Source organism: Eptatretus burgeri, chromosome 16 (assembly GCF_056783735.1).
Source record: "Eptatretus burgeri isolate ZD-2024b chromosome 16, Ebu_testis_v1, whole genome shotgun sequence".
Lineage (NCBI taxonomy): Eukaryota > Metazoa > Chordata > Myxini > Myxiniformes > Myxinidae > Eptatretus > Eptatretus burgeri.
In genome coordinates, this window is record NC_140976.1 from 26,214,915 (window position 1) to 26,240,601 (window position 25,687).

The following is a 25,687-nucleotide window of genomic DNA, read 5'->3' on the forward strand; positions in this document are numbered from 1 at the left end:
TTAGTCACCAAGCAAGCAATCATTAAAGCAAGTGTTTAAAGGCAAAAGGCACAGAAGAGCAGACTTGACCCTAACACTTATTGTTAGTCAATGTTATTTGCACAAAAGACATAATGCCATCATTCAATCTGGAAGGCAGAGACAAAAATAACTGAGAGAAAAGAAGAGAATCGAGTGTAGGGTCGACTCCTTCTCTCACCTCACACAAACCTATGGGGCTCTGCCGGTCCAATTATGCTGGAGGGGGGGGGGAGGTGGGGGAAGAAAGGATGGGAAAGATGGGTGGTAGAGTTACAATACGGCACAATCGAATATGTAGCGGCATCTCTGAGGCATCCAGCACCAGTAAGCGAGTCCTCTCTCGCATCCCAGATATGCCAACAGCATGCCACTCCGTTTCTGCTGTGCAACCGGGACAGGCATCTCCTCACGAACCAAGCCGCATTCTGGGCTTTCTATTCTGTTCTCCTCTGCACTATGAGCTCCTTCCTTCTCTCCTCTGCACTCTGCTCTCCTTTCTGCTGCTCGCCAGACAAGCTTTGAGGCGACTCTGTCCTGTACACTCCCTGGGCTTCCTCCCCCTCGCAGGACATGGATTTCTCCGCCCATCTTATGCGAGCCTCTCTCTCATTAGTACACATCTGATGGGGGTGGGTCCACAATCCAGCCTATGGAAAATCGTGCTATCTCTGAGGAAGCCTTCAATGCGGCCCTCACCCTGCCCCTCATGCGCGAAAGATGCGAATAGTGCCCTCAGCCCTCCCTTCGTGCTCAAACGTCCTTTGTACTGTACGTGCTGTTCGCATACGAGAAGCACCATAATTTATTGCGTATGGGAAGAGCGTTGCACTTTATTACAAATGCAACAAGCATTGTGCTTTGTGCCACAAACATGTGGAATGTGAGAAGGAAGAATAAGGAAGCACAGGAGAGGAAGAATGAGGGAAATACAATTCGGTTCCGGTCTGGAGGATTACTTGTTTATGATGAGTGACAGGTGGTTGGTGGTAAATCATAAAATAATGAGTCGATTCGAGTGGTGAGGAAGACAGCTGCACCAAAGGACAAGAATAAACCTGCAGGGTTGAAAGAAACACCAACGGGATGAAAGAGGGGTTATTGAATTGAGGTTTGGTGAAGGAGATTATTGGTGGATTGAAAAAGGCAGGGGGGATTATTGGAACGGACCAATGGGGTATTGAAAGGAGGATTGAAAATAGCAGAGAGTGGGGGGAAGACATCACACTGGGGATACACAATCTAACTTCAACACATGTCCCCCCAAATCTTTAGACACGGGACAAAGGTCTACCTACACATAGACTAATGAAATGACTCATCCATGGGTCTCCTATGTCTCCATGTATGCTCTCCCCCAGGGTACATTTCCAAAACCGTCGCAATATAGATAGGTGTGCGTAATGTATGTCGATATGCATATAGCTGTGCTTACTAATATTGCATTACATTTACATACACAAAAGGGCATTTAAGTGTCAAGAACATCAGTATGTGCAATGCCATTTTCATAGCACAGTTTAATGCATATCTATGTTATCTTTGATATTGAACTTTGCACTTTTTGTTTTGGGAGATAGTTGAAAACGAGATAGTTTAGGAGATGGTTGAAAACATGAATAAGTAACATATGCATGCACAGACAGACATATACACATAAAACGTAGCACAACTTATGCCACACCCTGTAGTTTACCTTAGTGGTATTCTGCATTTGCATAGGTTGTCGAAACAACTCACCATAATACTCTTTGATAAAGCAGGAGGTACTTGTTAAAGTAGAAGAGCAGAAACCCTGGATATTTTTTATTGTGTGGGGTGGGGCTAATTTTGTGGATTTATAAAAACTTGGGGGGAGGGTATAGGTAGGGGTTATTGCCCCACAAGTCCCAATAGTGGATCTGTGTCTGATGCTGTGACCATGGCATTATATCTGCACCTGTTGCTCAAAATATGAGCAAGAGTAAATGAAGGAATTTGTAGAATATAGTTTATACAAATGAGTAAGAGCTGTCAGGATAGCTTAGAATTAAACACATACACTTTTAAGCCATCGAACCTGTGTTTGAGTCTCGGCCCAGCTATGAACCGTCACTGCAGTGGGGTTCGCAGGCAGGGAGAGGTATCATATGTGTGTACCATCAATCAGAAGGACCTTATGCCAAAGGACCCTTCTGCCGGCACCCATCGTTGGGTGATTCCAGGGTGTCTTTGATGAAGATTAGACGAGTTATCGCCAGTACCCTGAACAAATTCCAAATTTCTATCCAAATAACCTTCAATCAAATGTCAGGCTTGGTCAGCTAGTTCCAAGACCTGGCCGATCCCACAAGAAGGTGGGAAATAATTGAGACTCTTGCATTGGAGTGCTCAGAGGGATTCCAAAGAAGCAAAGAGCAAAGACAGTCATCAGGAGGAACCTGTTTTGGATGTGCTACTTCTGTACCCTCAAAACCATCCAGGTGCAGAAAGTGAGCCTTACAAAAATTTTTTTTGCAAGAATTCATTTCTCTTTAGACAGCTGGATAATGAAAGATAGAAATTAGGAGTAATAGAGAGGAAAATGAACAAACAAAAAAAAATCAAGAATCAGAACAAATAAAGAGAAAAAGGAAATAGGAGAAAGAAGTGTGAAAGGAACAAAGATCAGAGGGATCGGGAAAAAAACAGACATATATATTTTAGCAGTTCCTCCCAAGACTCGAGCGTTTTGTAGGAATGTAAGCTCTGCCGATTCAGAATTTCAGAACATATGCCATTCTATTAGAAAAAGTAGTCACAGATTTTGTCAAAATTGCACAAAATTGCACAAATCGCCGACTGGGAATCCTGCGTCGTGCTAAGTCCTTCCTCGGCCCTCTTGAGCTCCTGACCACTTACAAAGCTTTTGTCCGTAGCCTGATGGAGTACTGCTCTCCCCTCTGGGCTGGTGCTCCTGCCTCCCACCTTTCTCGGCTTCACGCTGTTGAAACCAGGGCATTTAAGATCATCGGCATCTCCCGCAATGAAGCTGAGTCTTTGGGCCTCTCACTCAATCACCGCAGGTTGGTCGGTGGTCTTTCTGTCTTCTACCGACTCCTCTCCAGCCTTGCCCCCCCTGCTCTCTCTGCGATTTGTCCCCACCACATTTCCACAGGGCGCTCAAGGTCCGCCAACAACCCCCTTCTGGTAAAACTACCAAAATCACGAATCACTGCTCATCTTCACTCTTTCATTCCTCTTTTTTCCCGCCTTTGGAATAAACTTCCTCACTCTATTCTTTCCCATTCTTCCCTCCAGGCTTTCAAAACAGCTGTTCACCACCACCTCTTATCTTCCCCCATCCAAATCCTCGATCTTTTCTACCCCCGATAATCCACCCAAGCCCACTTCCTTCATTTCTCCTGCTTTCCTTCCTGAAAGTCCCCGAAATGTCCATCTTCTCTTCGCCATGTTCCCCGTCCCATCCCCATCCCTCTCCGTTCCACAGTTCACCTAATGTGTCTGTTCCCCACTGTTTTGTCCCTTCCACTCCCGCCCCTCTTGTCTCATGCCTCCTTGCTGTGAGTTGTGTGTTAGCTCTCAGACGAGCCTCGACCAAGGTATACAAAAAAAAAAGAGATTAGAACTGGCTGTTCTGATTGTTCATCAAGAAGTGTCCCTTGCCCTCATCAGTCTGTCAATTAATGATGAGCATTTCCTGGTAAACCTTGCTTGATTTCCTTATTGTAGGGATGCAGAGAGAGGTAAAGACTTCCTGTTTGGCAATACGATTGGCAGATTTCCACTTTTTGCCTCCAAAACAGTATTTTTTTTGATATGAATAGGTTTGTCACCCACCCCCCCCTCCCATTTTATGCCCCCCATCCCATTGGCTTATGATCCAAAGGTAAAACCTAGTGGGTTGCAAGCTGTCCCAATGTGACTCACTTGGTTTTTCCTGTGGGAGGCATCACCTTGATGCTATGACAATATTGTTGCGGAAATGGCTCTTAACTTAGACATACTCGTACAGTATAAGGATCTCCGATTGTTTTGTTTGGTTTGTTGAGCACGTATCTGTAGTGGTTAAGGGCTATTGGTTTGTTGCATCATTACTTGTTGATTGCTCCTTGTATTCCCTTCCCTGTGACCATTGATTACTGCTTAATTAAATATACCTGGTCTCAGGATGGATTAAGGTTGTCGTTGTCCTTCCTCTTGGAATTAAGGAAAGCCCATTGAGGGTTGATTGGCAGCAACTAGTGTTGCCACCCAGTCAGACAGTGCTACGCATCTCCGGCTTGATCGGCCTAATTAGGATGAAATGTCTGGTATTAATTAACGTCGCGTTCAGCTTGCTGAGAGACCCCAACCAGTACGGTATCGTGACATGTGGACACATGATCCGGTTGGGGGTCTTTGAACCGGTTAACAGTTTAGGTCACATTGAGGCGGATTCGCTGGCCTAATACCAGGTAACTGGAGTGAACCACGTGACAAAACAATATTATATTTACCCCAGTTTCTTTGGGGAGTACATTTTTTTTTTATTTTATGTTTACATTTACATACATGAATAATAATTTAACAATTATTGTGTCCTTAACCCTTTGAACCATTGCGGCTGTTTTACCAGCTGCTCTTCAAACCTTCATATACCCGAGTGACCGGCTTACCAGCCGCTATTCAAACCTCCATATACCCGAGCAGACAAATTTATCTCCAGGGATCCCAGGATGGGGAAGCTGAAAGTCCAATGAGCTCAGGGTTCAAAGGGTTAAAAGGAAAAGACACATTTTCTTGTTCAATTCACACTGACCTTTTCAAGGGCAGCAGATTATATTTAAGATATTTTAATATAGCTGTTTAAGTAAAATTTACACATTAGCTCTTGCAGTGAATTTTTTCCACTTTCTAGTGGGCCCTTGTACTCTGGAATATACCAAAATGAAGACCGCAGACCATTTTTGGACAGACCCTTCAGCTGACGAGCTCATTCAAAGGCATCGCATTCATGGTGGACACGGACGACTCGACTCTCCATCCAAGCGTCCATCCCTCAACATCAGCTTGGCTGAGGTGATGGGGTGTGTCATTGTCCAAAACAAAATCACATCTATAATAATAATAATAAGTGTGTGTGTGTGTGTGTGTGTGTGTGTGTGTGTGTGTGTGTGTGTGTGTGTGTGTGTGTGTGTGTGTGTGTGTGTGTGTGTGTGTGTGTGTGTGTGTGTGTGTGTGTGTGTGTGTGTGTGTGTGTGTGTGTGCCTGCCCACCTCCTTTGTGTGCAACCCAAAGCTATGAATAGCATCATTGGTTGGGGTGTGGCTGTGCTGTTGATGCAATGCCCCAGTTACAAGTGCATTGGTACTCATTTTGCCGACCTCAGAAGGATGCAACTCCAAAACCATGAAGCCAATTGGCCCAAAACTTTGCATGCATACTAAGGGAACTCCAAGGGAGTGCATGAGTAAAAATTGGGTATTTGGGTAAAGTTAAACACCCCTTTTCAAGATAAATAACGGCTTACCTTCATGAAAGGCTTATCCTTCATGCAAAGCTTGATTGAAGATGATAACATTTTATTGGAGTTCTTGCTCGAGAGCTTAAGTTACTTCATGAGCACTCTACAAGCTGCTTGGTTTGAACCATCTGTTTTTAAAATTCCTACTATATGACAGATTTAGATTGGGTTTATTTCAAGGTATTAAAGAGGTGGGGATTGGCATGTCAGATCTGCCAAACATTTTCGGCCATTTCAACCAGAAGCATTCCCGACTGCAAAGCGGTTCTCATATTTTTAAAAGCGAGCAGGAAAGGCATATAGTATTATCGATTACCTCAAGGCTCCTTTATTCACTGCAGTTGTGTGTGGCTGCGTGACATACATAGAGCATCGTGGCTCTGAAAATGCCATAAAACTAAAAATAAGACAACATTCCTCCATCTCCATTTCAGCGAAGCAACGGGGTTCACACGCATCTTTTTACAATGTGGCAGTGCCGAGTGAGTGATGTCGTTGGGTGAAGTGATTAACAAGATATAATATTTGCAGGTCAGTCACCTGCACTACCCTGTGCTACGTTCAGTGTTAATTCACGGGGAACAAAAATAAAAGAGAGAGTGTGTATGTGTGAGTGTGTGTTCGTTCAGTCACCTGCGCTATCCCACTCTACGGTTCAGAGTTCACTCTGCACAGACTGTCTGCCACTCTGCTAAACACAACAAAAATATATCCTATTCGCTTTTGTAATAACTGGTCAATGGATCAAGGTAAAAAGTGCAGGCCCCGTCGTGTCATGCGATGCCTCGGTGTCATCTGGTGTGATTTTTTTTTTAACACAAGATTGCATTCTTTCCCCTTTTTGTGTGGTCTGCTTTCATTTAGGATGTTATTTCATTTCTTTAGGAGCTTGGAGAAAAGTTATCGTCTCTAAAAAGTGAATGAGGCATTGTTTACTTGTTTGTGATGCTACTCCTCTGAGCTCCGAATGTTAATCACGACAAAACTTTATGGGATCACATTTTTGCCATGATGCACCTTACGAGATATTTTGAACAGTCATTTTCTCACAATTCATAACGAGCCACCACCTGTCACGGGGGTGGGGTGGAAGGAGGCAGGGGAGAGGATGGGAGGATGGAGGGAAAGGAGTGGGAGGAGGGAGGGAGAGGATGGGAGGATGGAGGGAAAGGAGTGGGAGGAGGGAGGGAAAGGAGTGGGAGGATGTAGGGAAAGGAGTGGGAGGATGGAGGGAAAGGAGTGGGAGGATGGAGGGAAAGGAGTGGGAGGATGGAGAGAAAGGAGTGGGAGGATGGAGGGAAAGGAGTGGGAGGATGGAGGGAAAGGAGTGGGAGGATGGAGGGAAAGGAGTGGGAGGATGGAGGGAAAGGAGTGGGAGGATGGAGGGAAAGGAGTGGGAGGAGAGAGAGGGAAAGGAGTGGGAGGAGAGAGAGGGAAAGGAGTGGGAGGAGGGAGGGAAAGGAGTGGGAGGAGGGAGGGAAAGGAGTGGGAGGATGGAGGGAAAGGAGTGGGAGGAGGGAGGGAAAGGAGTGGTAGGAGAGAGGGAAAGGAGTAGCAGGAGGGAGGGAAAGGAGTGGGAGGAGAGAGGGAAAGGAGTGGGAGGAGGGAGAGAAAAGAGTGGGAGGGGAAGGAATGGGGGGGGGGACCTGGCATTGCCTGGCAATGCCAGGTACCTTTGCTAGTATTTGATACAGGGTGTTTCATAAAAAATTCAGTCCAAAGTTGTTTTTATACTTTTTTAATTTTCGTTTGAAACAACATGAAACTTAAATGTAAGATTCTTTGTCATATGTAGAATAAAGTAACACAAAAATGAAACTAGTGATTTCAGAAGACGGTTCAGAAAACATGTTCGAAATAGCTGCTCAACAGGCACAAATGGATCCTCCGAGTGAAGTTGTCAACTCGTCTGCATTCCTGAAGTGGAATAGCTTTGATGTTGGTGGCCATTGCAGTTTTGAAGTCGTCAATCATCTGAGGTCTCCCCGGTACACTATCCTTCATGTAACTCCAAAGAAAGAAGTCAGGTGGGTTGAGGTTCTGAGAATAGGGTGCCCATTCAACATCTGTCCTCGAGACGATTCGATCACTGAATTTCTGTTGTAGCCATCAATCTGTTGGAAGTGTGAAGTATGATCCCATCTTGCTCAAACCATTGCACAGCCCTGTTGAGGTGGCACTTCCTCAATAATGCAACCCAGAACTTCTGGATAACTTTCAAGTTATCCGTTCAGTGGTTACGGTTATCGATTTCCCTTCTTCATCTTGAAACCACAAAGGCCCAATGATGCTAGATTTGCTTAAGGCAACCCATGCAGTGCATTTCTGGTTGTGCAACAGCCTTTCAATAACTTGAGCAGGAGAAATAGAGCCCCAAAACACGTTGTTTTTTGAGTGAACATGACCACTTAAAAGAAAGTGAGCCTCGTCAGAAAACCAGACTCAGAAACTCAGAAAATTTGGATCCTGACGCATTTTATCCTCAAACTATTCACATATCACCACACAAAGTTATTTATTATTTCCTGTTAGTTTGTGCTTCACTTGTATTTGAAAGGGATACATTTTAGTTCCTGCTTCAGAATTATTTGTATACTTGATAAAGATAAGTTCAATTCTTGAGATCAACGACGCAGCGATTTCTGGGGGCTACTCAAAACTTCACATACCACTTCATTGTTTTCTCGTCATCTTGCAGTCCTCAGTCGACCAGAGTTTGAACAATTCATATTTTGTACTGTCCCGTCGGACTTAAACCTCTTCATCAATCGAAAAAGATCAGATTTATCTGGGGCTAATCTGATCTCAAACCTCTTTCTGAATCGTGATTGAGTCTGTTTGAATGACTTTGTGGCAAAGTAAAACTCCACAATAAAGATGCTTTGTTCAATTGTCCATGCCATCTTCGAAATTAACAGTGTGACTCTGATGTTTGCAGGTTTTCCTCCAAATGATGCGTCATAAATAGAATAAAATTTGCATGAAAAAAAAAATTCACATAACTTTAACAGGATTGCATTTTTTATGAAATGCTCTGAATATATAGCTCTTTCTAACCCCTGACTGACACTCACTTACTGATATCAACATTTAGTGCCTTATAGGTGGGGTGGAAAGCTGAAATTTTGCATATTGCTGCAACTCAAAGCCAATATCCAGGGAAAAAAATCACAAAAGCCGTTAAATTTTCATAAACGAAGTAAGATAATAGTTATACTCTGCCTTCCTGGCAATCAAACAAAATTGAAAATCATTCCAAACAGGAAACTTACTGTTTTTAATGATGTCCTGTCACTTCTGGTTGATCACATGTGGCTGTGTAAGCTCCTAGGCCAGATTAAGATAAGCATTTTTGTGTGTTTTGCATATTTTGTGTCAGGGGTTGTGTGTATTTGTATTAGTTTATTGAAAGAAGCAGGGGTAGGCCGAGTGTTAAGTTTAGCGTTTAAATCAGTTGGAGCCTTGGGAGTATGGTGGTGAAAAAGGGTATTAATAGAGAGTGAAGGAAAAAGGAAGAGGATGACATAAAATGTGATAGATGATCAATGTGGACGCAGCAGGAATAAGGAAAGCAGTGGGTACTCATTGTTGTAGGAAGTGTGAGGAAATATCTCACGTGAGGATAGTTATTACTCGGTTGAAGGAACAGATAGATGATTTGCAGCAAGTAGCAGAATATGAAAAATTTGTCTAATAGTTGGTTACAGTTGTTGATTGAGGTTGCTGAGTATATTGGCAGTGATGATGGTGCAGCGGCAGCAGGAAGTGCTGAGAGTGCATGCAGTGGTGTGGGAGCACCAGGAGTAGGCAGTGGTGAGTGTGCAGTGGTGAGGGTGTAGTGGGTGCAGAGGTGAAGGTACAGTGGGAGCAGGCAATGGTGAGGGTGCAGCGGGGGCAGGCAGTGGTGAGGGTGCAGCAGCAGCAGACAGTGATGAGGGTGCAGCAGAAGCAGGAAGTGCTGAGAGTGCATGCAGTGGTGTGGGTGCACCAGGAGTAGGCCGTGGTGAGGGTGTAGTGGTTGCAGTGGGAACAGGCATTTGTGAGGGTGCAGTGGGAGCAGGCAGTGGTGAGGGTGTAGTGGTTGCAGTGGCAAGGGTGCAATGGGAACAGGCATTTGTGAGGGTGCAGTGGGAGCATGCAGTGGTAAGAGTGCATGCAGTGGTGTGGGTGCACCAGGAGTAGGCAGTGGTGAGTGTGCAGCAGGAGCAGGCAGTGGTGAGGGTGTAGTGGGTGCCGCGGTGAAGGCCAGGCAGTGGTAGGGGTGCAGCGGGAGCAGTTTTGGAGGAGCAGGAGTTAGAGACATTGAAGGAAGGGTAAACGACATCGTATCGGGTCATGGTACAAAGAAGTATGTTGTGGTACACCTCGGAGCAAATTAAGTGAAAGTGTACTCAGAGGTTTGGAAAAATAGATACAGGATATTGGGTAAGCGGCTGAAAGCAAAGAGTTGTGAGGTAATGTTTTCTGGGATTCTTCCAAGATTAAGAAATTATATAGAAATAATGAGCAGAGCCATAGATGTCAATCAATGGCTGGAAGAATGGTGTCATGAGGAAGGTTTTGCATTGAAGAGGCAGTGGGAATCATTTATGGGATAAATTGAGTGTTTCAGGAATGATGACCATATTCTAAATAGAAAGGGTGCAGCAAGGTTTGCAGTGGCAATTGAAGAAGGTATTCAGCCTTTTTTTTTTTAGGTCAGCGGAGGGTGGGTAAGCTATTAAGGAAGGAACTAATGATGTAATTATGATTAGTAAGGCCAAGCAAGAAAATAGAATTTCAGGAAGGGAAAAGTTAAACATTGAATACCAATGCCAGTGGTTTAAATAAGATGGAAGAGCTTGTGGGCAAGGCAAAGTGTATAGTGAGGAGTGCGATTGTCGTTGCAGTAAGTGAGACATGGTTTAACAAGGAGAGTAACTGGAAGACAGGATTAGAAGGATACAAGGTGTATCGGTGTGATAGGAAGGAGAGAAAGGAGGAGGAGTAGCAATCTGGGTAAAGGACAGCATTGCATCAAGAGAAAGGGATGACATTAAGGAGGGAATTAATGTAGAGGATTCTGTATCGGTAGTGATTGTAAAAAACAGTAAGATACTGGTAGGATGTTTTTATAGGGATCTGGGTGCGAAGGAAGAGGAGGAAGGAGGAGTACATGAAGAATTCAAAAGGGCATGTGATAAGGGAAGAGTATTGATTATGGGGGATTTTAACTTGCCATGGATAGATGGGTCCAGGAACAGGGAAAGGGTGGAGCAGATGAAGATTTCCTAGATTTAGTCCAGGATTGCTTTTTATCTCAGTTTGTCGATAAGCCCATGAGGGGCAGTGCAATGTTAGACCTCCTTTTAAGGAATGATCCCAATATGGTGGAGGAGGTGGAGGTAGGGGAGCATTTATGATCAAGTGGCCATGATATCGTTTGTGCAAAGATTCTGTTAAGGTGTGTTTCGGCACATCAAGCTGTGCCGCTAATGCTGTGCCCCTATACCAGTACACTGGTACTCATTTCACCAACCTTAGAATGATGACAGGCTGAGTCAATCCCATCTATCCTGTCTTCAAAGTCAGGACCATAATATCCCAAGCCAACCACCCTAGCCATGAAGCCAACACCAGGCTTTCTTTAAGTATGGAAAGGGTAAAGAACAGGTTAGGACAAATTTGGGCCCATTGAGGAATAGCACTGGGAGAGTGGTTCATGAGGAAAGTGAGATGGAAGGCTTATTAAACAGGTATTTTATTTCAACTTTTACACAAGAACAGTCAGGAGAATTGCCAATAGCTGAGAGTATCTATCAAGGAGGTGAGGAAGGGTTTTTACAGAAGATCCAGGTTGGAATGGAGGAAGTAAAGGAACAGCGAGGAAATCTAAGAGCAGATAAAGCTCCGGGGCCAGATAATATGCACCCGAGAGTATTGCGGGAGGTAGCTGAGCAGGTAAGCGAGATGTTAACGGATATTTTCAATAGCTCGCTGGAGTCAGGACAGGTACCCAAGGATTGGAGAGTAGCAAATGTAACGCCATTACTTAAGAAAATGATCTAGAGAAGAATTGGGAAACTATAGACCTGTTACTTTGACATTTTTGTTGTGGGGAAGGTGTTTGAGACATTAATTAGAGACCAGATGAAGATCCATTTACATAAATACAAACTAAGTAAAGGTAGTCAGCGTGGGTTTACCAAAGGTAGGTCTTGTCTAACAAATCGAGTTCAATGAAGCAGTTTCTGGTTGGGTGCATGAGGGAATGGCAGTGGACATAGTATATCTAGACTTTAAGAAAGCATTTGACAATGTACCACATAGAAGGTTGTTAGCCAAGGTTAGAGCTTGTGGAGTGGATGGTCAGGTAGCTAATTGGATTGCAAACTTGCTTTGTAATGGGAAGCAAAGAGTGTCTATGAGTGTGAGGATGTCTTGCCGGGAGTATGTAAGTGGTGGGTACCTCGGGGGATCAGTACTAGGACCATTATTTACATCAACAATTTGGATAGTGGGGGTGAAGAGTAGGCTTTCCAAATTTGCAGAGGACACAAAACTTGGAAGTAAAGTGATAGCAAAGGATGTAGTGATCAGATTCAGGAAAGTATTGAGACTTGCATAGATTGGGCAACATATTGGCAGATGGAATTTAACCTGAGCAAGTGTAAGGTGTTGGGGATGGATAAGAATAATGAAAATAGAGATTACATGATGCAAGGGACAATTTGGGAGTGTGTCACACAGGAGAAGGATCTGGAGGTGGTAATAGATATGGGAGTGAAGCAGAACAATGCCAGACAGCTATATGTAAAACAAATAGGGTTTTAGGTTGTATTTGGAGGGTGGATCAATTACAAATCAAAAGAGGTGTTTTTAACATTGTATCGGAATTTAGTGAGGGCCACATCTAGAAAATTGTGTGCAGTTTTGGTTAGCTGTGTGAGTTGTGGCATGAGTTGTGATGAGCGCCGCAGCCAGGACTGCTTCAACATCGAGGGGTGGAGTACTCGCAGTCAGTGATAGGACAGTTTATGGTGGGCATCCTGGGGGTTGGTTGTCTCAGTGGTGATGTTCAATGCTTAGCTTGATCATAAATAGGAACTACTCCATTTTGTGACATCTGTTTATTAGATTACAAATGATGAAGCTGCATCTGCAAATACACAAGGATATAACTGTTATTACCTTTACCAATGTTCGTGTTCATACATTACTCTCTAGTTACCACACCTTTGAATGGAAATAGCTGCCATAGAGGGGATTCAGCACAGGACTACTAGATTGGTTCTGGGCCGAGTTAGACTCAGCTATGAGGAGCGGCTGAAAGAGACAGTGCTTTAGATACTGTTGCGGTTCTGCAAAACCGCATGCCTCTAAGGCAATGGCACCCAACATACAGTGATCCCCAGGCAGTTATTTCATTAGTATTTGTGTGGTTAGTCCTCCCCTCATGTCTAGTCGGTTAACATGACGAAGTATGTTGTTTGGGTCTTGTACTTAGGTCTAATAAATATCTCTGATTAATACTCTGACCCCTACTCTAACCTTTTCCTTTTAGCCATAGTGCATAACAAGCATGCAAGCACACATGCCATTCAATAGACAATTGTCTAAGAAGCACACCATGACGCCTCCCGTGGCTTGGATCATCCCAATCTCCGCTGCACACAAAACCCACGCATGGGAATTTGCGTGCCATTATTTCATTCAAATCTGCGTGCCAATTCCCAACCAGCACCTCACCTTACTCTGCACCTCGCTCACCAAATCTCACAACTTTGACCACAAACGCCTCCCACACATGGGAAAAATATTCCTGCATCTCCTCGTACTTCTGCATCGCTACAATTCGCCACTCTATTTCGAGGGCACCACGCGGCGTCTGATTGTCCTCGGCGCCGTGCGATGCTCGACCATGCAACAAACGCGAATAGCTCCACCGCATCTCACTGGGAACATCCCGGGTGAGCATCCGGAATTGTTGCAACCCTCATCCTGTCGTCAGACCATGGCAAGATCGGGGGCAACGAGGAGGGGTCACGGGAAGGATGATCCGGGAGTTTGTTTCAGCTCCCGGGTGTGCATTTTGGCTCGTGAAGGAGTTCATGGGAAGCGGAGAAAGTCCGTTGCCATCCGACATTCAGACTACACTCGGTGCACGTTTAGGGCTGGCGTGCCGGCTCAGGGAGCATGTCCCCATGTTAAGTCAGGAGCTCTGAGCTGTGCCGAAGCTGGGAGGCGTCTGAGCCATTTCCCTGTCCCGGAGCCTGGTGGGGCATGGCTCGGGCCACTGTGGCCCAATAGAGGAACAGGATTTGGGCCACAGCATGTCGCTTTCCATTCCTCGCCCCACCCTTCGCCTGGGGCTTATAAAGAAGGTAGCACAGAGCCGTTAGAGCCTCTTCTTCAGAACATTATTTGTGTGTGATTGCCGTCCAAAGTGCGCTTCTTCTTTGAGAGCTTATTCTTAGAGAACCTGATCCGAGTGTGACTGCCATCCTTCGAGACTCCCTGCCAAGCTGTTGACGTTCCATCACCCCCGCGAAGCCAGATGGACTCACCGCCAGCCACGGACAGCGGACCTGTGCGGAGCGCACGTTGCCACGAGACCCGGCGAATAAACAGGCAGGAGATAACGCACCATATCATGAGGTGGGAACACTCAGGCGTTGCGTCCTACAGAGGTACACGCTACACCTACAGACCTTTACATGGCTAGGTTAGGGATCTTCCTTCTCACCCATCTATTCTCCTCTCTCTATATACACCCCTCTATCCCGTCTTTTGTGGACGCACAAAGAAGAACGTTACTGACTCGCAATCCCATTTTCCTCTGGCATGACGCCGTACCCCCCACATCGCCTATACCGCACCTCCCCACTTCCACACCCTTGACACCAGTATCTTCCCAACTACCCCTCCCTTAGCGTCCTGGGCCACGTTAGTCAACCAACCATGTCAGATATTTTGAGGGTGCTTATCCTCACCTTTCTCTTTCTTACTTGGCTCTCTAACTTTGTGTGTGTGTGTGTGTGTGTGTGTGTGTGTGTGTGTGTGTGTGTGTGTGTGTGTGTGTGTGTGTGTGTGTGTGTGTGTGTGTGTGTGTGTGTGTGTGTGTGTGTGTGTGTGTGTGTGTGTGTGTGTGTGTGTGTGTGTGTGTGTGTGTGTGTGTGTGTGAGAGAGAGATGGTGCCTGTGAGATGTTGCCTATCCTAGATTAAGTAAGATTGTTGAAGATAGTTGGGATAATCCTGCTCTGTCTTCTTTTGTAAGTTGCATTTTGCTGCACCTCACAAATTCCTTGCCTCACCTCGTGAACCCAAGTTAGTTCACCCCTCGTGGTCTTCGCCCCCGTCCCCGGGTCCACAACAACACAATGAAGGAGAGGGTGACGAGGTGATATGATAGAGATATTTAAGATAATGAAAGGTATCGACAAAATAAGTGCAGAAGAATTATTCAGCAAAGTAGTCAGTGACAGGACCAGGGGCCATAGCCTGAGAGTAAAGAAGAGGAGAGTTAAGACTTGAGTAAAGTAGGGGTCTTTCACTCAGAGAGTAGTTTATGCAAGGGATGGTCTCCCTGGAGAGGTAATGGCAGCAGAGGCAGTAGATAAGTTTAAATTTTAATTGGATAGGTACCTGGAAGTATTGGAGGTAGAGGGGTACGGTATAGGGATGTTGACAGAACTTTTATATCGCTTGAGCATTAATGGGTGATTGTATGCATCTGTGCAGTGTTCATTGTGGGGGTCTCGTTAAGGGGGGTTGTGTGGTTGTTGTGTGTTTTATACCTACGAACCATCTTTACCCATTACATGCCCCTTCCCCTGGAAAGAAAGAAAAAAACTGCAGAAAAAAACCACCGAAAAAAAACGAACAAACATTTTTTTTAAAGCATTTTTCTTTTTTTGATCTGGGTTGATAAATTGGTTTGGTGTTCATCTGGTGCAGGCATGATGCGCTGAATGTCCTTCATCTGCATCTAATTTCCTTGTGTGTATAATGGACACATTCAACAGGCGTGAATAACTAAGGTCATTTGTTAGACAGGTGATGTAATAGACACTGTACAAATGGTGGTAAAACCAGAATTAATTCATTTATATGACTTCTACAATCTTTATTTTATTTAAATTGAATTGTATACTTGAACACTGTACAACACAAATCGCCTGTCATAATACTTCCAAAAACCTCCATTTTTGCAGTGGTACTTCAATTTGAATAAAGGTTCAATGGGGTGATGTATAAGGGGTGATCATAGTGTTCAGGACTGTTTCAATGGGGTGATCATAGTGTTCAGGACTGTTTCAAGACTACTTCAATAGAACTGAACTTTCGGATTTTTTTTTTTTAACAATCGTGAGAATCACTATTTTATTAAAATTGAAATAAGGTTGAAGTTTCACTGCATGGTTTATCATGTTCTATGAACTCCAGTTTTCATTGTAATTGTAATTGTATTTAGTGAAGAATAAAATAAGAGGCATTACTTTTATACGGACGGACCCTCATGTATAAAGGTTATATTTATATTTATTATGTCTGAGCGTGTCCCAATGTTGTGGAAATGACTCTTAGAGGTAAAATATGTTTAATATGGCATAGTTATTTCCTTAATGAGTGTCTTAGCATTCACGCAAAAGTAATTCAATGTGATATTAGATATGCATCGCTAATGTAAGAATTAGAGATGTCAAGCATGACATCATGTCTGCATCTAAAAATCGCCATCCCTTCTGACCTTTCATTTACTGTGTAGACCTTTGGAAGTTCTTTAAAGCATTCTGACAGGCCAGTAAGAGCCAAGTTTAGGTGGCCAAACGATCGTTGTCCCTTTGACACCTAACTACAAAATTGGATGAAAGGTTGGGGGAGGGGTTTGTCCTACCCAACAGCTGGAATATGGGCCAATGGTGGGAGGGAGCAGCGGGGCGCGAATCGTCCTTGGTGACATTGGCGACCGAAGTCATAAAAGGCGGGAACAACAAGGATCGGGGCAGAGGACTTGAAGGACATGCCGCTAGAAGGCTGCATGAATTGGAGCTGGTGAAGCGGAAGTCATGCCCCATCCAGACAACGCCATGCCCCATCCAGACAACACCATGCCCACTCTGCCAAATTGCATCCCTCCCTCCCATCACCCCAGCTTCAGGACTTCTTGCAAGACTTCCAAGCAGGGCGATCCTGCACAACTTTGTCAGAGTTGCTGACCATCTCTTCTCTGTCTTGTCATTTCCCTCAGTCTCTTTCTCTCTTGTGGAATGGATGTGGGCCCAATGGCTTCAGCTGTTTAAGGATCTGCCATTTGTTTGTTGGTACCATGGGTGCGTATTCGGGAGTAGATTAAAGGGATTGTTGCATCATTATTGTTTGTAATTGTTTCCTCCTCTTTCCTCTCCATACCATTGTTTGTTATGAAATATACTTGGTCTTGGGGGTGAATTCTGGATGTCCTGGTGGCTTCATTTGGTAGTTTTCATAAGTCCTGTAAAGGGTTGATTAATCGCAGTCCACACTGCTCGATGATGCGTCACGTGGCCTTCAGGTTTGCTCAGCCTAATTAAATCAAGGCACAGGCCCCCATCAGTGCGACACCAGCCCGATTTGGGGACCCCAATCTGCACAGTAATGCAACTTTGGACGCAAGGATCTGGCAGGGAGTCTTCAAAATGGTTGACTGTCATGGTCGCTTTGACGTGACTCCCCAGACTTGAACTGGGAAACCGGAATGACTGGCGGCTGTAACACCAGCATCTCCTTGCACTTTGTAAGCATGCCCCACTTAGGGTAAGAAATATAACTGCATTTTTTTGGACAGTTTCAATTTGACCCAGACTTTTGTTTTGCAGTCAGAAAACATTCATGTTTGTTCATTTTTGATGGAGTGTTGGTAACTCATGGCCATAACATATATTTCCTGCTTTCATGCACTTGTTTCAAATAAAGATGGCGCCAAGTGGGCAAAGAGGGTGATGACGCGAATATTTATGAAATTTCTGGTCAATGAAAACATCAATCCTGTTGAAATTTTAGACATTTGGCTGCACACAATGGTGTTGAGTACTTTAAAAGGTTATTTACAAATTTTACTACAAATTTACATCGGCCTCGTATTTTGGTTTCACTGCCTGGGTTAACTTGCTGTGGCAAATTGAGTCACCAACTTATCGTCGGTTGTCCCTTACTAATTGGCTTAATACACCAGAAACTGAGTGGGAAATCCGGTGCAGTGCTTTATAGTCTCAGCCGAGACTTATCAGCTCTTCAATTTCTGTCTCTTAAATCACCTGCTTTCATGCAGATCCGCAAGAGGCATTCCAGTGGGAGTATGTCCGAGGATCGCTCACCTTTCTCTGCACGAGATTACGTCGAGCTGCTGCACCAGAACTCACGCACAACTCTGCTTTATGGAAAGAACAATGTCCTGGTGCAGCCGGTAGGCAATGTTATATGAGCTAATCTGTGTGACTGCAGTGCAATGGGGATATTTGTTCTTGAAAGGCTTAGCTATTATGTGACTTTTTGTAACAGAAAGAAGAGATGGAGGCGATCCCCGGTTACTTGTCTTTGCATCAAACTGCTGAGAACCTTTCCCTAAAGTGGACTCCAAACCAGCTGATGAATGGCTCCCTTGCAGCAAACGAATTGGAAAAGAGGTGGTTATCCTCTCTTCTTAATTTGCTCATTATGATTTTAAAAGAAAAATGTTTGGCATTTCCTTGTATTTTTTAAATGCACAAAGAACAGAACTTGCATTACCACTCGTATGGGAATTTTATTGAAGATTTTATTGCAATATGCCGTCACGTGCATCTTGGCTCATACAACTGACAAAACAACACAGTTGATAAAATCTTTCAAGAATATTTCATGAAGGAAATGACGACTGATTGGGTTTGTACCTTGTGGCTTACACATTTGGGCGATTGATATTCGACCGACAACTGTAGTTAGAGTTTAACCAACACAAGTATTGTCAACTTTTACAAACTTGTGTGACCAGTACACACTGGCTCTGTAGGTTGGTGTTTGGCAATAACCCTTTTAGCTCCCTAAACACTTACTTCTGCATGTTTCTCAAACCAGTCGGTTAGTGAAGTTGATGGTTTCCTTTGGTTGTGATCATTAACTGATGTGTTTGTGTTGCCTGTGACTGCATGACTTATTTGCATTGCTATAAAACTCCTTTCTTTTATTGCTTGTGACTCGCTCCATGCCCTCCTTTCCCAACTGTGCTTAAACCTTTGCTCTTCTCCATCTTTCCCATGCCATATCAAATCTGCTTATTGATTTGATTTCCCCACCCCATCCCACTTCTATCATCACTCTGGCATCACATGGCTTGGCATGCTGATGCATTTTTCCCTTTATGCTGCCCCCTCTCCTCCCCACACCCAATCCTATTTCCTCCACTTAATGTCCCATGATCAAATCGCTCCCAATACAACAAACCAATCCCACACCGTTGCTTGGCACTGGCTACACGCTGCTTTGTAGTGTTGCTGACAGCCTGAGAGTGGACTCCAAATCAGGTGCATGGGAAAGAAACGGTTGTCGGATACAGTAAGTTCTGCTCTCCCCACCCACGTGTTGTGCATCGCTCTCTGTGTATGCTTCCTTGTGCTTCTTGCTTTGTGCTTGGGAAATGTAGTGTACTCTGTTATTACAAAGCTGCTCCTGAGCTTGTTGCCTTTTTGCATATTGCTGTCTAGACTTGCCTAATGTTGTATTGAGGTGTTGTGTTTAGGTATGCAATCCAAGCATCGTCACTGCCTTACCGTCCCATGCTCAATAGTTTCCACTATTTGAAAATTATTGATGAATAGACCTGTTGACTTTGTCGTCTGTCTCGCTGTTTCTCTGTCTTCCCCCTTTCTGCTTTCCCTTTTTTGTTTTCATTGTATTTTCTTTTGAAGTCTGTATTTACTTGCATTCTATTTCATCCTGTATTTCATATTATTGTCTGAAAAGTATCATTCACATATTGTTGATGCCATCATTTTGGCTAACATTCAGCCATGATTTTGAGGTCTCATATCCAAGACTGATGTGATCTTTTGAAATTGTACATCACCATCGTGCCCTGTCATTCTTTTGGATGGTGTTAAGTGATGTCAGCCTGTAATCTATTCATTGAACGTTCTCTGTTTTCTTTACATTTTGTTTACCTGTTCATTTAGAATTGCATATTGCTGGCTCTGATATTGCAATCACCCTGAAGGTCCTTTTAAAAACAGTAAACTTTATTGCTACTCTAAAAACGTTTGTGTCACTTCATATTGAAATCCAATTTGTAACCAATTCAGCGAAAGTTGGCTTCACTCAGGTGTTGTTTGTTTGTTTGTTTGTTTGTTTGTTTATAAACCTGTTGAGATAAAACTTTTATCAAAATACTTTAACAGGTATAATCTGGGATGTATTACAATACTATATTTGGATTTTTAAGCGACCATGCAGCTGAAACCCAGACCTTTTGTTGTGCTACTACACCTTAGGTCAGACCTGCCTACCTTTACATATACCATATTTTCTGCAAAACTTTGCAAATGTACAATCAAAGGTAAATTCAGAAATGAGAGCTAAGTCGATGGTGCACCATCACAAATCCCCATGCTTCCCACCTACAGCAACATTGAAAGATGACCAAAAATTCCACCAGGAATGACCCAATATCAAATTTTGAGTTTAAAAAAAACTTCTCTTTTGATCCCTGTGACCCTAAGTCCCCATCCACTGAGGCATAAACAGGGGGGGTCAAATAAAAAAAAATCGTTACATAATTCATGCTTCCCCCATTGTTGATTGCTTCTATAAAGTTTCCATTAAAAATGTTTTTAAATGTGCCCATAATTGCAATTTTTGGTATTTGACTTTTTGACCCCGTTCCAGGACACCAGGGGGTGGGGCCAAAAATGATACTGCTCTTGCACCTTCTTGCCATGTGGTGATCATAACTACCAACTTTGGTGTTCAAATTTCTGCACATCCGTTTAGGGGATAGCATGACAGACAGACAGACAGACAGACGAAGACAATTACAATATTCCAACGTTTTTTTTGTTTTTGTTTTTTTTTTTCAAAGCATGTCACAAAATAAAAATGCTTTGTCTGTTTTTTGCTCTTATCATATCTTCTTCATGCCAAATGTGGCTTTTACATTTACTGAACTCTCCTTTCTGTTGTTTGCATCATCGCAGCTCAACTCCAAACTACCAGTAGAGCATTTGGTAAAATTTCTTCAAAGGAAAGGCTCTGGCAGCCCTGTCACAGCCCCCGTCCCCCTCACCCCAACCTATTCTGTTCATGGGTGATTTGAATTGTCCACATCATGACTTGGGTTATAACTACTGAACACCGAATGGGGAAGAATTTTGCAACTAGGTGTCACAGTGAGATTTGACCCTTCTCTTTGACAGACAAAAGTCAGCCACTTTCCACTCAAGTATATCGAACACTTTCACTAATCTTGTCCTGGAATGTTCTCCTCATTCCCATCATCGACCTGTCCTTCTCAAGGGTTTTCCCCTCCTGGCTCCAACACATTCACGCCCAGCCAAAAGATGGAACTGCTAGAAGGCGGACTGGATGGAAAAAGTTCAGTAAAATGAGAGAGGATATCACCATTATGCTCTCTGCCCCAGATTCTGTAGATGTCAACAGCATCTTCCTTGCTTTCTGTGATGGAATCAGTGCTGCCTCAAAATTCTGCATCCCAAGATGGTGCCGTAAGGCTTTCATCCCTGAATAGGACCCTAAGTGTGAAAGATTTCATGACTTATTCAGAAATGCATTAGATGATGATGAAGTTTCTCTTCTGGTATCCCAGCTCAAGTTGAGATTGAATGACACTCATAAAACAAGATGGCAGGAGTCTGAGAGCATCAATTTTACACATTCGAGTCGGAAGCTTGGTAAATGATTGATCTGCAAGCTCGCCATGTGACCTTTGACTCAATTTCACACCCTCTCATCAACAATGGCACATATTTACACCCTGACAAAGCTTTCTCTCATCTGATCAATGCCAAACTGAAGAAGATAAGATGCCTACCCTCTGTTGGCCAAGGACTTCCCTGACATTTCTTCCCTTTTGAATTTAAAGCAGCTCTTAATACACTGAAACTTGGAAAGACACCAGGCCAGCAGGCCCAGATAACATACATGCTGAGCAGCTGACCCATGCTGGTTCTCTATTTCTTGAATGGTTTAAATGCTTCATGTCACAGTGTTTGGCAACACCAAAGGACCCTCAACTATGGAACTATGAAATATTGCTTTCAATATTCTTGGTGTCCCTCATTTGCCGAAGTGTTTCCATTTTTTTTGCCTTCTACCTGTACATCGAGGCTGCTTTTGAAGCCAATCGGAAAGGTTGTGCCCTATTCATTGACCTCTCCTCAGCTTATGACACTGTCTGGCATCATGGGCTTCTACTCAAGCTGAACAATATTCTCCAGTATTGCGAAATGATGCATGTGATCAGCGAAATTATCATTAATGGATGCTTTTAGGTCATGTTGAATGGAAAATGGACAATGCAGTAGGACCGTAGCCCTTAAAAATTGTATCCCACAAGGATCTGTCTTGTTTCCAACAGTCTTCAACTTGCACATTGCTGACTTGCCACATAATTCTGGTATTAAGCTCACCTATGCTGATGACCTGGCAATCCTGACTACTGGTAGAACATTTGAAGAGGTACAGCACACTCTTACACGAGACGTCAAAACCATGCACACCTACTACCATCAATTGTGGCTCCATCTCAGCATACAGAAGACCATCTGTTCAGATTTTCACCTGAACAACAAAGAAGCAGGCAGACGACTAAAGTCAAACTCTATGAAACCTCTCCCCTTTTCTCATACCTAAACTTATCCAGGGGTAAAACTGGACAGAACCCTCACCTGCCAACATGCAGGGAATGTAGGTGGAAAAATAGCAGCTACGGTCAATCTACTGCAAAGGCTCTGCAGCCATGACTGGGGAGTAAACTTCATGACTCTACACCCTTACCCATGTGCCTGGGCACACGACTGCAGAGTGTTGTGTATCTGCTTGGGATAAGAGTACACAGACAAAAAAGTGCACTCAGTGTAACTCTACCCTGCAAGTCATCATTGGCTGCCCACAACTGACACCAACTCACGACCTACCTCTGTTGGCAGGCATCCTGTCTCACAATCTAGGACGTGAAGCTGCAACCAGAAAGGCTTCCTTCAAAGCAACTAAGCAACCTGCACACCCTCTGCATCACAGAATCCTTGGAGAATAGCCTGCACAATGACCAAGAGCCGCAAACTCTTCATCAGAGTGGCTCAACTCTTCACACAGGCAAACAATAGGCAGGGCAGACATCAGTGGCTCGTCAGCGAATGGAGAAGGAAACAGCCTGTTCATAGATTGTAACAAATACTGCTCATCTCGATCACTCGTACTTGGCTACCGCCTACCGCACAAGGAGTGGTGTTGTCTGAATCATCTCCAGGCAGATGTTGGGCGCTTCAAAACCTGCGTGCACTCCTAGAACCTGGCCGACACTGCAACTTGTGACTGCAGTGAAATACAGACAGCAGACCACTTGGTGGAGGAGTGCCCCATACACCACCTTGATGGAGGATAAAATTTGCTGCAACTCACTGCACAACCCCAGGAGTGGCTGAGGAACTGCCCATTTCACCACCCAGTTCGCTCAACTGAAACCAAACTATACGAAAAGAAGAACAAAGTAAGGATTGCGACTCTTCATCCGATCCATAAAACTACAGGACAATACGTGTTTAGTGTATTTAACAGAGATCATGACTGAATGATTGGTTGTCAAAAAGAAGGCAAGAGTTAAACTTCCCACCTGAGATAAAGGTTGTTGTGTATGTTTGACTTCGTGTTTACACTGCCATTGTATTTTTTTCATTTCTTTCATAATATGTGTGCATGCTTACCACTGATAATAAAAAACGTTTTCTTTTTAATTGGAATATCTTTGTAAGATAAATTGGGCAAACATTGACTGTTGTGCATAAAGGGGAAATGAGGGAATTAAACAATTACTAAAATGGGGGTAGGCAGGTCTGCCTTGGTGTTTGTGCATTTAAAACATTTGGCGATAATTTCATGTTATTTTAATGTAGCAATCTTTCTTTCCTCTCTTTCCTCTCCCTGTCCGCTCTTTATCTCATATCTTTTTCTCTCTCTCTTTCTTTATCTCTCTCTCTCTCTCTCTCTCTCTCTCTCTCTCTCTCTCTCTCTCTCTCTCTCTCTCTCTCTCTCTCTCTCTCTCTCTCTCTCTCTCTCTCTCTCTCTCTCTCTCTCTCTCTCTCTCTCTCTCTCTCTCTCTCTCTCTCTCTCTCTCTCTCTCTCTCTCTCTCTCTCTCTCTCTCTCTCTCTCTCTCTCTCTCTCTCTCTCTCTCTCTCTCTCTCTCTCTCTCTCTCTCTCTCTCTCTCTTTCTCTTTCTCTTTCTCTTCTCTCTTTCTCTTTCTCTTCTCTCTTCTCTCTTCTCTCTTCTCTCTTCTCTCTTCTCTCTTCTCTCTTCTCTCTTCTCTCTTCTCTCTTCTCTCTTCTCTCTTTCTCTTTCTCTTTCTCTTTCTCTTTCTCTTTCTCTTTCTCTTTCTCTTTCTCTTTCTCTTTCTCTTTCTCTCTCTCTCTCTCTCTCTCTCTCTCTCTCTCTTCTCTCTTTCTCTTTCTCTTCTCTCTTCTCTCTTCTCTCTTCTCTCTTCTCTCTTCTCTCTTCTCTCTTCTCTCTTCTCTCTTCTCTCTTCTCTCTTTCTCTTTCTCTTTCTCTTTCTCTTTCTCTTTCTCTTTCTCTTTCTCTTTCTCTTTCTCTTTCTCTTTCTCTTTCTCTCTCTCTTTCTCTTTCTCTCTCTCTCTCTCTCTCTCTCTCTCTTTCTCTTTCTCTTTCTCTTTCTCTTTCTCTTTCTCTTTCTCTTTCTCTTTCTCTTTCTCTTTCTCTTTCTCTTTCTCTTTCTTCTTCTTCTTTCCTCCTTTATCGCAGTGTTTTCTGGGACTACGCCATCACCGTGTCTATGGGCGAGATTGTTTATATCCACTGCCACCAGCAACGTACGTGCGCTTTGGTGTTTTTTTTATTTTTCATCTCCTTCAAGCTTATCCTTGGGAACACACAGGGATGATTACATACTTGCAAATCATGTTTAATCATCTGAAAATTTTCTTCCCTATTAGTTGGTATTATTTTGCTTTATTGGTCTCTTCAAAATCAATGGATCATATATGATGCATGCTGAGTATAGGTGTGCAATGTGCTTTGCACAATAAGGAAATGTAGAAGCAAAATTTGGATCTCATGACCAATAACCAAAACTTAACAATGACAAGGGAGAGATGGAGATAACTGGACAAATAAGTAGTTGTGGTGCATTGTAAATGTTCATGAGCTTGATATAGAACGGTGCATCATCTTGTATTATTATATCAAAATTAATTGCAAAATTGGAGAACTGCATTAATCAAATGAGGTTTGAGTGACTGAGATCAAAGCAATCAATTCACACTTTCTTGGTTGTGCTGTTTGACTTCTTCATCGTGCATAATTATTTTATAGTAGTGAAAGAGATACTTCAGTAGTTGTGGAAGGCAAGTTTTTAGTTGAAACACAACTTGCATCAAAATGATTATTCATTATTCTTTGGTAGTCAGGTGTGTACTGCATGAAAATCGTCTAACATCAAGTACTGTATATCCTAATCCCATCACTAATCTGTGTTGGTGGATGCTGTTAACTTGCTCCCAAAATCATTTGGCATTGGGCTGCAACCAGCTATAAATACAATGTCACACTGCTATGATGACCTGAACATTTGACATCATTCTGAAATTCACGATGTGTCTGTTTGTTTGTGTTTGCTTGACTTCTATGCATTCCTGAATGGCTGGAAGGAATGAGTTTAAAACTCGGGGTGTGCACGAGGAAGTTTTAGATGGTTTTAAAAAAAATCATAGTCCCAGGGGATCAGGGTAGGGGGAGGACCCCAATTCTCTTGAAGGAAATACAGGTGGCTTCTCCTGTGGGAGAAATAGCACTTCTCCTGTGGGAGGGGGGTATTTGAAGTCATTAAATCTGCAAATCCTGGGAGAATTCACTCATTTGTAACGCTGAGGGAATTGTCTCATCTACTAGGATGGGTTCTTTGCTAGTTGCAGATGGCTCATCTTATCATCTGAGATGGCTCTCCAG

General features: G+C 43.6%; 1 protein-coding gene across 13 annotated transcripts in view; it reads left to right on the forward strand.

Annotated features, from left to right (window-relative positions):
• Window positions 1–25,687, forward strand: part of SGSM1 (small G protein signaling modulator 1) — a 165,695-nt gene that overhangs the window by 85,932 nt on the left and 54,076 nt on the right. For 8 of the 13 annotated variants that reach the window (XM_085859292.1, XM_085859284.1, XM_085859285.1 and 5 more), the window contains 5 exons: window positions 4,898–5,058; window positions 17,794–17,928; window positions 18,024–18,148; window positions 18,990–19,055; window positions 24,485–24,552. In XM_085859292.1, coding sequence (XP_085715418.1) covers window positions 4,898–5,058; window positions 17,794–17,928; window positions 18,024–18,148; window positions 18,990–19,055; window positions 24,485–24,552 — 555 coding nt within the window. The remainder of the gene's footprint in view (window positions 1–4,897; window positions 5,059–17,793; window positions 17,929–18,023; window positions 18,149–18,989; window positions 19,056–24,484; window positions 24,553–25,687) is intronic. The other 5 variants (XM_085859294.1, XM_085859295.1, XM_085859296.1 and 2 more) reach the window with 2 other exon arrangements.